The 15,389-nt window shown below is 34.3% G+C and overlaps 1 protein-coding gene across 3 annotated transcripts; it reads right to left on the reverse strand.

The window, feature by feature from the left end:
• Positions 1 to 2,052: 2,052 nt before the first annotated feature.
• On the reverse strand, positions 2,053 to 10,570 carry LOC133203210 (uncharacterized). 3 transcript variants are annotated; one of them, XM_061339041.1, is made up of 3 exons: positions 10,494 to 10,570; positions 3,474 to 3,815; positions 2,053 to 3,006 (listed from the first exon to the last, which is right to left on the reverse strand). In XM_061339041.1, the coding sequence occupies exons 2-3, from the start codon at positions 3,804 to 3,806 to the stop codon at positions 2,299 to 2,301; spliced, it is 1,041 nt and encodes a 346-aa protein (XP_061195025.1). In that variant the 5' UTR covers positions 3,807 to 3,815; positions 10,494 to 10,570; the 3' UTR covers positions 2,053 to 2,298. The 3 variants fall into 3 exon arrangements, with proteins under 3 accessions (XP_061195025.1, XP_061195026.1, XP_061195024.1); XM_061339042.1 differs by lacking the exon at positions 10,494 to 10,570 and adding an exon at positions 7,679 to 7,755; XM_061339040.1 differs by lacking the exon at positions 10,494 to 10,570 and adding an exon at positions 7,426 to 7,446.
• Positions 10,571 to 15,389: the final 4,819 nt, after the last annotated feature.

The raw sequence follows: 15,389 nt of genomic DNA on the forward strand, positions 1-15,389 counted from the left end.
CGCCAGAGAAACCCAAAAACTTACAAAACCGTTCATACAGTATTTAAATTCATACCGCCGAAATATGGCTGAAATATTGCCGAATCGGCGTAAAACAACAATAATCGATCAATCAACTTTTCTATTGTTAACTTCCCTTATTTATTGTCTGACGTCTTGGCGTATTTAGCCAAGGCTTGAAATTGATCAAGTTGTTCATACAATTTTAAGCCAAAGCGCTGGACCTAGCCCCAAGACCATAAACTGAGAACATACTTAAGTCAAAATTTTGATTTTTAATATCCTGAGTTTTATTTAACGTATTTGCTTAAAAAAAAATTGCAGTTTAATATAACATTTAAATTTAAACATATGATGAAATTTTTGTTTCATTATCAAAATTATTTCAAAAGTTATATTGGTTTGAAATTTTGACTTAAGTCTGTTATCAGTTTATAGTCTTGGGGTCTGATGTCATTATGATCACATTATACATTACAGGTTACATAACGCTTAGCCATTCTCGAATGCATCATTCGTAGCAAAACAGCAGGAATGAAGCTGGTCTGAGTTCAACACTTGTCGAGTATCCTTACTGTCTGATTAACTAATGGATGTTTATTTTCAATGCATACTAAGTCTCTCTGGCTTTAGATTTTTTATAAAGTCAACACATATTCATAACTTGCAGAGGTTTGATTTATTCATATATAGTTTAAAAAATACCCAACTGAAAGATAGATGACGAACATTTAGTTCATTTGTAACAAGTTTATTTAATGAAAATTCATAATTATCCAAACTGTTCACTAATTGATGTTTAGTTTTTATGTTTTGTAACTTTTTCTTTCAAAATCAGTGGTTATATCTATGTATCTAGGAACAGGCTCGTAAGAAGAAATTTCATGGGGAGAAGATGCACAAGCAAAATATTTCTGTTTAGGGTGGACATTATCAAGAAAATTCCTTATCAGGCAAAAAAAAGGTTTTCAGACATTATTTACATGACTTAGGGGACACAAGCATAAAGTAGCTACGATTTCTTTAGTATATATTATATTTCGGCAAAATTCATGGGGGATGGGGGGGGGGACCCGACTCCCCGCTCCTCGGTTCCTACGGCCATAGAAAATTTTTTTAAGTAAAATAAAATATATAGAATAAATTCATGTCAGCGATTTTTATTTTATGTTGATGCCTTTCTTGTTTCTTAGAAAAATAATTCATTCCTGCACTCAGAGATATGTTGATTACGCTAGATTCAACTTTTTTTTTCTTCGCATAATAATAAAGCTCTCGTCAGACAAGCTTTTTGGGAAAACTAATATGTGTAGCAATTTACCATTATCACCTGCATATGGAGTTTATGTCTCCCATTTGTTTCGATATGCAAGACCATGCTCTACGTAAGAACAATTTCTAAAAAGAGGCAAGTTGTTGACAAATAAGTTGATGAAACAAGAATATCAACAGTCTCACTTAGAGTCAACATTTCGCGAATTCTATGGTCGAATATAATGACCTTGTTAGCAAATAAAATCTATCATTAATTTCAATGTTGACTGACGTTTTTCATGTAAATTTTTAGGCCATTATTTTCATACTGAATTGTCTATGGATTTTTTTTCTATTTGCCCGATCATGACAATGGGCACATGGCGGGTGTGACTGGTCGACAGGGGACCCTTACTCCTCCATGGCACCTGATCCCACCTCTGTTTTTAGAGCGTGTTTGTTCTGCTCCTAATTTGTAATGTTCAAATGGACTTTTGAGGTTGATTACTGTTCGTTATCTTCATATTTCATCATATTCGGTAGAAATATAATTTGGGCACTAAATTTCGAAGCATACATGTACAGCTGTATATAATTAAGATCTGCCAAAGTGACTGTATACGTCACCTGGAAACATAATGCAACAGTCGGTGGTTTTGCCCCATCCTTTATTAAAATTAACGAAGTAAATTAGCAAGTGGTCCTCTACAGTAAAGCATGTGGTAAAATTTGAAATAACTAACTATGTACAGCATACTTAACGTGTTTATATAACAAACAATTAAAGAAAAGACTGAACATCCGTTTTTACACAGAAAGTTTTCAGCTTCCCCATGAATAAACCATTGCTAAATAAATACTTTCCTTCGTTACTTAGAATACAAGTTAAATTCTAGGAATTTCTTTTGTAACGAATTCTTAAGCACGCAACTGTGACATTTTAACAAAAACAAATGAATGATGTATAAATCTAACAATTCTTTATCATGTGTACTTTTTTTTCATCGGCGGATTTGAAGTGGTTGTAAAAGTTCCGTTTTCAATTTAGGAAGCAACTGGATCCACCAAGCCGAGTCGCTCGCCGACTTTTTCGAAGTCCGGAAGTACCTTGTATTCGAAGTATTTTCGCTCGTATTTGGCGACTCGAATCATGTAGCAGCCATATTTCTCAGGTTCGTGCGTTTCTTCTCCAGTGTACTTCTTTATGAGGTTAACCCCGACATCACTGAAGTACGAAGGCTCCAGAAAGAACGGTACGGAATATCGATCGACCCCGATGTCAAGGACACGATGACGCGTGGCACGAAATTTGTTTCCTCCGGTCATTCGGTCAAAAAGGTCACCGATGTTCATAACGAGGCTTTTTGGTCTCGGTTCTACCGCGACCCAGTTTCCCTCAGAGTTCACTATTTCGAGACCTTTGTAATTGAATGTTGCCAAAAGAGTGAGGAAATTCGAGTCGGAATGATCTGGCGTTGTCAGGATTTTACCGTCCTCGATCCGAGCGTTGCTAGGGGGCGGCCCGTTCCATGGAGGATAATGCAAAATTCTGTACGTGGTACACGGTTTGTCTGCAAACAGATACGTAAATGCGTCTATTGGTAAATTTAGACCAATTGCAGTCAAGCGTAAAATCTCCATGGCTAGTTCATGCATGACCTCGTACATAGAGGTCATGTATTCTTTAAAAGGAAATGTTCCGTCTTCCTCCGGCCATGGACAGCTCTCATAATACCAGTTGTCTGGACTCACCTGATAAAGACGAAAATAAGAAAGGTGACTATACATGTATTATCTCTCTCTCTCTCTCGTGTAACATTTACTTTGCCATACTGTTCCTTTTATGTATGATTTAATTTAATTAATATAGCAATAAATTTAAAATATAGATTAAGTGTTCCATTGCCGAAATTTGTAGTGGCTTGCTTGACATTGCCACATGTAAAATTCAACATTTACCTTCTTGACCTACAGATTTTATCAAGTATTTATGAAACAACGTACATGTACGTTGAGCAGTATACTAGCAACAATATGGATTGTATGATCAGGGAACTGAATTATTAACAGAATTAAATGAATGAAAGAAAAATGAATAATAAATTAACTGAAAACATAAATAGACAAAAAATGTACCATTCTCTTCAACAGAGGTCAAGAAAATTAAAATTGGGCTATGATTATTATTTTGCTTAACTTTTTTTTTATCGCATATTTACCTGAACATCATTTGGATCTACAGCCCGACCAAATTCAAACCCCTCCTTTCGACTCGGCTCTCCCTCCACGACGGGAAAGTATCCGCGGTAAATATTCTTATTCTCGGGGACCCAATTTTTCCGGCACAATTTCTTCTTTTTCTCCTCTGGTAGTGAGAAAAACCACTTACAGGCTTGGAACAATCGATCAAAGTCCAGCCCTTCTACGTTGTCTATGAAAAGAAAGCCAATGTTTTCTAGGGCGTCCACTACAATTTTAGCTAGAGCAGCTCGGTCCGTCTTGGCTTTTGACATGTCCACTATGGGAAGGTCGATAGTGGGTCGATCCGACATGATGTTCAGCTGCAAAATAAATGATAAACATTATATTGCATCATTTACACGGTCAAATTCTTAATGTGCTAATATTACGAGAACTAAGCCACTGTATATGCATATTAAATCATGATTTAGAATGGTTCTCACTGTAAATATTTTTGAAAAGTAAATTTGTATAAGAGCAGCCCTAGACGGATATCATGGATCCAACATAAAAAGGAAAGGGGCGGTTCAGAACCATCATAGGATTTTCAGCTTTATAAAAATTTATATCATAAAATTACATAAGAATAAATGTAAATTTGGATAAGTAGATAAGAATTATAGTCATTTTTATGAAAGAAAGCATGATAAGACAGGACCTGTGTCGACCCCAGACCTCAACGACTACCCCCCTCCCCCATCTCAGCGAGATTCGTCGAGACGATCGAAGTTCGGGAAAGATTTCCCGAATTACGTTGTGTGGCACTGTCTGAGATTCGGAAGAGACGTCAGTACAAAAATTTTAGTCTCGACGAATCTCGCTGAGATTATCCCCATCGCACCCCACCCCACCCCCAGGAAATTATCTTTTTGAGCACTTCATTCTGGATCCGCTGGTGTAAACCCTAGTAATGTAGCTCCTGCGCAGGGGTAATAAGGAAGCATACAAAATATTCTACCTTGACTTAATCAGTGCTACATTATGACGTCATAGTAGGCGACATGACGTCAATTTTAGAATACAAGTTTTCGTAATATTCGTATTTAGAGATGTAATTTAACTCTAGAAAATGAATAGAAACGTGTAAACATTAACAAAAATAAAATGTTTTTATTTTGTTATGCTGTATCTGTCATTTTGATTAAAATCTACCACCGATGACGTCATATGTGTACTTAGAGTAACTTGGGAATTGATCATGTCGTGTAAAGAGAATTTGGCTAAGACGGCATGTACAAAGATACGTAAAATGGAGTTTAAAGGCAAACATTCTGAATATTTTGTGAAATTCATATGGAGTTCAGTTACTTAAACAGGTATGCTAATTTATTTTCATCGATTGTATTCTCTGCGAAGACAGTCAGCTATATACGTATCCCGGTCGGCCTTTCCTCTGTCATTTGTGACAAAAATAATGCAGCAGAACAACAATAAGCTGTATATTTCAAAACATAAGATTTGTGCAGATGGAAAGTTTCCCTCCTAAAATACTTGGAAAGTGCTGCTAGAATCCCGAGTTAAGCATGGTTTTACGAAAAATCTCGGTTTATATGTATAAAATTCAAAACATCGGGTAAGGTTTCGTGCGAATGTGTGGAATCATTATTTGACTGACGGGACAGTGGGATTCTAGCAGCACTTTTTAGGCAAAATAGATGTTTTCCAACTATATTATTTACTCAAAGAAATTATTACACTTCGGGGTATTGTTGTTCTGTTAGCTTTTTTACTAAGGAAAATTTCGCTATAAATAGAAGTCACGTGATGCCGTGGTGGTGGTGCACGTCTTTGCATTAGACACTTTTTTATCTTTATGCAATAGATAATAATAGTTTACATTTATCAGCGGTTTTGGTAAATTATCAAACTTAATTTTCTTTAAAAAGTCTAAATTTCCAGAGAATTGACTTATATGCTTCCTTAACATACCCGCGTGATCTATTTTCATTTTAGGGCACCAAATCTGTGGTCGTGTGTTACGGACTGATACACTAAGGTGACGACATGTACAATCACAAAAGTTTTTTGTAAACCTGTGTGAGGTATTACTGCTAGTGTATATGGATAAAAATTAAAAAAAATGACTTTCATTCATTCATTCTATCTTTATTAATAATAAAAAATTCGCGCCAAGAGAAAAAAAAACGAAATTTCAGAATTTATCACGTTTTCAAAAGTGAAATACAGGTAACTTCGTTATCTCGACATCGACGGGACTATCAGAAAATGTCGAGATATCCGAGGTATCAGAGTTGAGACTCGACATCTAAGATGTCACTGCATAGCAAAACAGACAAGTTTATTACGTACATGACTTCAATGGACAGTATTTCATCTTATTTCAGCAATCCCTCTATTATATCTATTATTACAAAATCTATGGAGTTATTTTTTTTTTAAAACTTATTTATAAAATGTGTTCTTTCTCTCTTCAAAATCTGTCTAAATTTACAACGATTTCCATCCAGCATTCCGCGCGTAACTTGCTTTTGTCTGAACAGGATACGAAATGAAATAAAAACTTTGAACCTATAAAGTCGACATCAAAGATACGGGAAAAAATGCATATAATTATTTTTTTTTCTTACTTCATTTCAGGAAGAAACTCAAAGCTCATAATCCTTTGTTAAAAACAAAGTTTTAACAGATTTGTGTATTTGAACTAATGTAGTGATGTTACAGATGCATGAATTACGGCTGATTCGGTCAATCGTGTCGTTAATTGGATTGTTTCCTGTTGAATGCATTTTTACAACAAAATATCACTAAAACATCGTTCGATTCCTGTGTTTGAATTACATTCAATGTGTTTGATATTCTTTGTAATTCAAATACCTTCTTCAAATTTTAAAAGTTATGTTAGGTTTCGATATAAATAAACGCCTGTACATAACGTAGAATCGTGTATATTTATCAATGATATTATTCAAGCTGAACGTTAAGCAATTAACGTCTCAAAGACGACAGAGGGGGGCTTGGGATTCAACAAACACAGTCTATAGAATTAATTTAGCAGTGTGCAGTCAAAGGTGTGAATTTCTTACGATGTCGAGATACACTGACCATCTGACAAATAGTTAGGTTTAGTAGAGCAGAAAATTGCTCCGATGCGACATATACATGTACCAGGTAAATATTACTCTTAGGACTGTGAATATACATCGAGATAAGCCGAGTAGTGACTAGTCGACATTATCAAGGTCGACACATCAGAGTTTTTGCAAATCATATATATAGTAAATACTGCCTGGACCAAGGACAGACGTCGACATATCCCAGCTTGTCGACATATCCGATGTCGAGATATCAAAGTTTAACTGTACTGTGATTTATTCATTGAATAAAAGTGATATTCTCCCACAGTGTGAAAGGATATGAAAGTGATATGCTGTCACAGTGTGAATGGATATCAAAATAAGTAAAATATAATTTCTGACCTGTAATAAGATTGAGATAGTAACAAAATTATCTTGTCAGAGACGAAAACTGCCAATTTCTTCCCAAATATGTTGCTAAAATCCATGTTCCAATGTTTTTAATCTCACAACTGCTAAGCGATGACGTCTCAACTACCAAACTATGACCTGATATCACCACGTGTTCAATATAAGGTAAATACGACTCACCGGTAAAAAAATAACATGGCAAATTAGTCAAATTGTTGGAACTTTGTAACTAACTTTAAATATATATAACGCCTGTTAACAATGGTTTCCTGAAATTCCAAGTTGACCAAACGCGAAATATTAGAAAATATTTCAACCCGTGTTTTTATTCACGAGTGACAATTCACAGGATTCACACGTGGATGTTTGCTAATAAAACATACAATATATCCCCGCACCGAATTACAGCCAATACAGGCAACGCCAATGTAGTAAAATAGGGGATTTTACTATGAACTGACTAAAGCAGTAAAGTGTCGCCTACCTTAGAATAAAGTGATGACGAAACACCCAGGTTTACATCATGGATGAAACACGGGTACGTACAACAAATATTAGAATAACAGGTAACGTGGTGAGTAGATTGACAACTTGACAGGTAGGACTTGACTGATGTGGGAAGAGTGCCAGCACGGGTGCGGGGCTACGAGGTCAGGGTGAAAGGTCATTGTGAATACCTTTACACATGCATTTAAAACATGCAAAAAAATTAATTAATCAATATTTTAAAACATTACCTCTTTATCAATGACCAGTGCTTGGCATATCCTTGAATTAACCCACTGAGGAGGTGTCTTTTGTTTATTGCCAAACACAAAACCGGATATGTTCGCTGCACAGTAGTTTTAAATCCCAAAATGAAAACCTAACTTATCCGTAATAGAACAAATTTCATTGATTTATGAAAGGACTTTAAAGTGACAGTACGGCGCATCTCATCAAAAAACTGACTAGATAAAATTTTCCGACAAGATTTGGAATTTTTTTACTACTCATAAATGTATAAACTTTCAGAAAATTACAACTTTTACAATTAAATAATTTGGATTATTTCACTAAAATTAATAGTTATTTATGGGACGTAAATATATACATCGCAACGTGTTCGGGGTTCCACATTCCATGCTATGCACGCATGCGTAGTTTTCATAAACAAAACAGCATGGTTAGAGAGGTAATCCCGGTAGGCCTGCTACATTGACCAAGTCGACCAAAAAGAAAAAGAAACTGAAAATAGAACTTGAAAAAGCAACTTTCATGACTAAAATTTAGTTTGGGGATTAATAAAATCGCTGGATAAGGAAGAAACGGGAACTCGGCGACACTCACGCAGGGCTCTCGAAGGTTCTATTCGACAGGTTTGTTGATACTTGTTATCATTTCTCATTTTTCCGTCGCTTTCAAAGAAAAAAAATAGTGTAAACTCAACATTAAAAATACATCTTTGACTTATAAACATTGTTGCAATTTGAAATGCTAATTTTTTTTAACTGTGCAGAAAAATATTTTGTTTGACATTTGCCGCGATAACGTATGATTAGTTGGTTTTCCCTTTCTCGGACCCCAATACACAAAACGTAAACATTTGTACTTTTAATTCTGTTAAATTCGACTGAATGCAGACTAAAATCTTTACGATTATTATTTTAGATTATTTTATCAGAAAGTTACGATAATTTGTGTTTTTGAAAATTACTTTCACCTAATATTCATTATAACTGTAAACTCTACAGTGTAGGCACGTGCCGTTTTAGAATTCACGTGGTACAAATAAACAGATCTAAGATTGCTCCAGTTCGTACGACCCTTGATTTTCCGGCAGATTCTAATTACGCTAATTTTGTTTGAGTAGAGAATATTTCTGTTTCTCAATCTGCTTACATCAACTTTATACCTTATTTCTTAATGACATATTGGGTAAATTTGGATGAAATAGCACACATTTTGCAGCCGTACTGTCGCTTTAATACTGCGTGAAAACGCAATAAATAACAGCTATAGAGAGCAGCCTATGTGGAGATGGGTCACAACTCCACTTTTGAAAATACTGTTTTTAATGCGAGGTGATGGTGGTGGTGGTGGGGGGGGGAGGGGGGGGGGGAGCAGAACTTGTTTAGAGATTTTATGAATTACTGACCCCTACTTATTTATGAATTCCTGACCTCCACTGTCACCTACACATCTGTATATTTAAAAGGAAAAATAGCCCTCCTTCTGGTTTCAATTTACTATAATAATTTTAACTTTTAAGTTATATGATAATTTAACTTGATGCGTATTATTGGTTGTGAGGGATACAACATGCTCTGGGGACTTGGGGGGGGGGGGGGGCTCATCATGCATGCTTGTGTCCCTGTAAATTTTTCTAATATTCTTTTTTTTTTTTTTTATGCTTCAAAGTACATGTATTGCATTTTCAGAAAAATTAGAATAAAAGATATATCAATTTTTAACAATTTCTGTTGAATTCTTCGTGTAATTAGGTTAAAATTTTTATATAAAGTTGATTAACAGCTGAGATGGATTACACAGCAATCTAGTGAACGGATCAAAGGCCCATTTTTAATGGAGATGTAGCATGAAAAAAAATCCGATTCGAGCAATCTGCATAAACCAATGAATATAGGCCCTATTTTACGCTTCTTCAATTTATTTACCCCCCCCCCCCCCCAATCCCGGCGCCTCCAAGTGGAAATTCATGATCCATTAATGACGTGGATGTAAATTCTATATGGTCAGAATTCCGCATCAAGCAGAGAATTTTCAGTTTAGGTACGGGAAACAATATTATAAGCATATAACAACTTGGCGAACACTCACAGGATTCCAGTGGGAAAAAGGGGGGTCTCAATCTCTTGATGTCCTATAACCACTGGAGAATTCAAAGCCCCGTAGTGGGAAAGAAAAGAATGCCATTGAATGTATTAATACGTAAATAAAACGAACAGGCCCAGGAACAACGGTGGTAACAGAGCTATCTAGTTGTACATGGACATTAAAATATAACAGCAAAGGTTCCTTAATTAAAGCAATGCTCAATAGATATTTGCTGTCTAGAGATTGATTTAGTGGTGGATTTAAGGTGCATGGAGTCCAAAACATAAAGATTCACCCCCTCTCCAATCCGTCGAAATAAGACTGATCTAAGCACGTCTGGGATTTTGTGTCAGTTTTTCATGCAGAATTCCTTAAATTCATTTTCCCCCTGAGAAAAATGTTTCACCTTTCGAAAATTCTCGCAAACATCTATGTTTGAAGGGATGAATAAGTATAATGTACATGTGTTTACATGCATACGTACAATGTATATACACATGTACATGTGCTATAATTATATATATCTGCATGCTTCACACGTGTACATGATAGTTATACAGTATGTACAAACATGTACCACGTGTGAATTAATTTAACCCAACATGAGATTATATATTCATAAAAAAGACTTTTTTTAAAGAGTAGGACTTATCAACATAGTTTAAATTAAATATTAATCTGAAACCTCTACTTTAAATTAATTAACCCCTTTAGAAGCTTATATGGTCCACGTACCTGGTGGTGCTATAAATTTCCGTTATACAGAGCAGTGTGACGAAAATACACTTGATAGTTCTGCTGGATTTTGACATCTGTAATGCAGATAAACCTGAAATATGCAAACAAACAGTAAACCAGCTTTTGATAAAACTCAACAGGTTTAAAATGTAGTACCATTCAAAAATACGGTGGCGGATCTTAAATTTCGTGTAACATTGACAGATGATATAAACAATCAAAAATAGATAAAATAAATAAATAAATAGATAAAAATCGATGACTGGATGTGTATATATTTATAGACCTATTTTGGTTGTAAATGATGCAAATAATAAAATTCTAATATATTAAGAAATTGTAAACTTTCTGGAATGTTCAAAATTCTAGACTAGAAAAAATAAGTGATGTTTTCAACATTTTGCTCGCAACGACCCGATTAAGTTAATTTTACAGAGTCCATAATAATCGGATCGTAAAGGAAAAATTGAAAAATCATTATGATAGATGGACCTCTTCAACAAGGAAATAGAATCGATTTGAAAAATACGTGTGTATCGAAAAGTTGATTTTAATTTAGTTATTTTAATTAACTCAAAACAAAATGAGAAACAATTATCTCATATTTCCTCCTTTTAAAACCTAAAATAAGATATACTAAGTTGTATCTATAAAGAACTCAAGAGTTTCGTATTTACCAAAATATTTTCAATCGAATCCAAATGTTTTGAAATTTGAAATGCTTTTAAATGTAACAAATTTTAATCAGCTTAGCAAAATTTATAAATTGTTAGATCATATTATAACTGAAAGAATTGGCTTTCTTGGTTAATTAAACTCTGTTATCCCTTCTTCAGGCATATTATATGTTTTTGTTTTGGTTTGTTTGTTTGTTTGTTTTGTTTTGTTTTGTTTGTTTGTTTGTTTGTTTGTTTGTTTTTGTTTTTTTTGTTTTTGTTTTGTTTTTGTTAGTTATACATTGTTTGTACACATTTTACAATTGTATTTTCTCTACACTGTTTTTCAGTTGTGAGAATAAAGTTCATTGAGAAAGATAATACATGAAAAATATTGAATTATTTTAACTTACATTGTAAATAAGCCATTACCTTGTTGAACATGAACTAGCTCGTATATATAAAACTAATCTATTATAGTGTTAAATTTATGTAATTCCCTCGATATTCAAAATGGTATTTCTATCATGCAAGGCTATGACCTAAATGCAGATCATGTATTAAAATACCCCGACGCAATTTCTAAATTTATGCAACTTGAATTTTTTAAAAAAAAATTGTCTTTTATATTAGCAGAAACTAGAAGCTCCCCCCCCCCCCCCCGTATCCCACCAAGGCTTTAAATCCTTTTTGTAAGTCAATTTTCATAATATACATAATTCTCCTTACATTTTATGAGGGGTCTGTGTTTCCTAGTGGAAGTCCACATCATTTTTTGTGGTATCATGGTATAGAAATACCATTTTGAATATCGAGGGAATTACATAAATTTAACACTATAATAGATTAGTTTTATATATACGAGCTAGTTCATGTTCAACAAGGAAATGGCTTATTTACAATGTAAGTTAAAATAATTCAATATTTTTCATGTATTATCTATCTCAATGAACTTTATTCTCACAACTGAAAAACAGTGTAGAGAAATTAACTCTAAAAATCCAGGAAAGGGGAGGGGGAGGGTCCAGACCCCCTGACAGAACCGGTTTTTTCTTTCTTTCTTTCTTTCTTTTTGAAATCAAATAACATGTTTCTAAAGCATGTATAAAATTTTGTATATGAGTAGATATATTTTTCAACTCACAGTAAAAACTGCAAACTGTATTTTATCAGAATATTCTTTTTTTTTTTTTTTTTAGGAGAAGACTGTTTAGTACTATTTTCCACAGGCCTTTGGGTCGCTTTAATTTAATTCGACTGACAAAATTGGGGTTATATTCATTTTTTTATACCCCCAGGTTTGCCTGTGCTATTTTCAACAGAACGAATTATTAAGAGTTATTGCCCTTTATTCACAATCTTAAATATGGACATTATTGTACACGCATGTATTAGTTGAATGCCGGTAGTTGTTGAAAAGCAACTGAGTAGTTTTTTTTTCTTGGAACGGTACAGGTTAAAAGGTCAAACCCTAGTGGTCAGCATCTATGTTTATTTTTATCTTCAGAGTTCGCATCTGTTAACTCTCTCCGCCAAATAGTACCAATGCACCAAAAATATGTTACATTCTTAATTTATACAATTTTTGTTATGATAGAAATCTGACCCCCTACTTTTTAACTGTGTTATATAATACAAGTAAAACTTGTCCAATCCGGAAGTATAATCCGAAATCTTGCTTAATACGATGTTAATTTTAAGTCCATTTCAGTAAATTCATTTGTTTTAAATGTTGTCTAATCCGGAATGTTGTCTAATCCGGTCATTTTCTATGGAACCAGTCGTGTCCGGATTAGACAAGTTTTACTGTAAAACCTTTAGAAATTAGAAACGCGTTCATCACAGGGTTGGGGAGGGTCAGCGGAGGCCCATAGATAACTACGTCTCCTGATTTTTTTTAATACTCTCAAATGTATGTCGGAGGAGCAAAGTAAATTCTCTCTCATTAACGCCTAATACTTAATTCCTAATACTTTCATCATATACAATGTACGTGGTATGTATCAGATGTATCAGACTATGTGGTATCTTTAATTTCAAGCTCACTGGGATATATCGTGTCGACATATGAATGGGAATAACTATATATTGTTAATTGATAATATGTCGTGGATATATCTAAATGTCGAGTTGAAGGCCATAACAAGTGTTTTCTTCTCATGTATAAGAATTTGAATAAATTCTGCTTCATATGAATACAAAAATACGTCTGCTAATAATGGGGCGCAATTGGTACCCATGGGAATTCCGACAGATTGTTGAAAGAGCTGGTGTCCAAAAACCACATAGATATAGACAATCAGAAACTCAAGCATGTTTTTAATATCAACTTCAGAGTACTTGTGTTTACAATCAGAATGTTTTTTAACAAAATAATTTTAATGTTTATAACAAATTTAAAATAATTTTGAAAATGACCAATTACAAGGTAAATAAATTTTCGAGTTCCATGTTTATTTTTATTATCATATTTCATTTTTATGTCGTATATAGAGTTAAAAAGTCGTACGTTTTTATGTTAGTTTGGTAAATTTTTGTGATTTTAAATTTTTCCAAAAGATCCTTGGAATTTTTAAGTATCCACATCAGATTTACACAACTTCTGGAATATTTTGTTGCACAGTGCTACTAAAGTTTCTCCTTCACTGCTGTTAATATTTGGTGAGGAGTAAAGAAGTTTGGATGAACTTTTACTGGAACCCGCTAATCGTTAAATAGTGAAATATCGTTAAATAAAATGACATTTAAAAAATGATATAGAACTGGAATATTTTAGTCTAAGTTAGAATTAAAATAAGAAATGAAAATAACATTATTGAAACAAATTTGGAAAAACAAGAAATTAGGGGAAAAAAAAAACATTTTAAAAATTTGTGGTACGGTTATCTCTCCATGCTTTCTCATTATCAAATTCGAGAAACTTGTGTACATATATATACTGGAAAAATGTAGACAAATTTTACTACATCAAAAATGCAGAAAAAAAGTCAGTTGAGTTGTACATGCAAAAATACTGATATAATTATAACATGAAAACCATTCTCTGCCCCCTCCACCTGGTATCACTCTCCCCTCCTCACCACCCACTCAGTCCCAATATCTCTCTCTTCTTCCCTCTACCTCCCCACTCACCCTCCCCCCGACCCACTCTCCCTCTTTCCCACCCTCTACCTCCTCACTCACATTCTCTCTCCCACCCTCTACCTCCCCACTCACACTCTTTCTCCCCTCACGCTCTCTCCCACCCTCTACCTCCCCACTCACACTCTTTCTCCCCTCACTCTCTCTCTCCCACCCTCTACCTCCCCACTCACACTTTTCTCCCCTCACTCTCTCTCTCTCTCCCACCCCACTCACACTTTTCTCCCCTCACTCTCTCTCTCTCTCCCACCCTCTACCTCCCCACTCACACCCTTTCTCCCCTCACTCTCTCTCTCTCACCCTCTACCTCCCCACTCACACTCTCTCTCCCCACCTCTTTCTCCCTCTCCCCACTATCTCTCTCTCTCTCTTTATTTATTTCTTGACCGTCTGACACAGTTACAGTTTGGCCTTGTAAAATAAATTATATTACTAATACATAGATGTTTTAATGTTTTTACAATAAAAAATAATGGGGAAAATACCTATTCTACAACAAAAAGAAAAATGTTATCGTTACTTTAAATAAATCATAAAATGTTTATTCTTGATCTTTTTACTTTTAAATGGATTTAGCAGAAATGTTTATTTATGCAAAAAATAAATGCAATTAAAAATTATACGGGCGATAACTTCACACAACAGAAAATACTGCTTACCAGTTCACGATTAGATCATAGCGTTGTTTGCGTATTTAGTGAAGAAGAATTCTATTTGCTTGAAGAACAATACTTTTTAATAGCATGCAAGGAAGATGATATGTCAGCTTGAAATCCCAGTTCGTATATTATTTGATGTACCATTATGAAAAGTATCTAAATTATCCACATGCTGAGAGAAGGTCTATAAAATATACTTTTTTGACCAAGTATGCAAATAGGGTTTGACATTCACTATCCCTTTCCCTTGTATGCATTCAATTTACTTAAATTTTATATTTTTATAATTTTTGTCCTGTTCAGATATCGTGCCGTTGCGTTGAATGTTAGCCAAAATGCATTTGCATCATGACTCCCTCGTTGTTATACGCAATACCCGGTATGTCATATTTTCTCATTGCACATGAATGTTCGTTTTGTGCTTTATTCAAATGCGT

This window comes from Saccostrea echinata, unplaced genomic scaffold (assembly GCF_033153115.1).
Source record: "Saccostrea echinata isolate AGI-Se365-2 ecotype Australia unplaced genomic scaffold, CSIRO_AGI_Sech_v1 ptg000048l, whole genome shotgun sequence".
Lineage (NCBI taxonomy): Eukaryota > Metazoa > Mollusca > Bivalvia > Ostreida > Ostreidae > Saccostrea > Saccostrea echinata.

What these genes read in the sequence shown, in the direction of transcription:
- LOC133203210 (XM_061339041.1), bottom strand. Translation starts at nt 3,806, where the DNA reads ATGTCGGATCGACCCACTATCGACCTTCCCATAGTGGACATGTCAAAA. An exon ending in TAGATCCAAATGATGTTCAG is followed by an intron (nt 3,007 to 3,473) that starts GTAAATATGCGA and finishes CGTCTTTATCAG; the next exon opens with GTGAGTCCAGACAACTGGTA.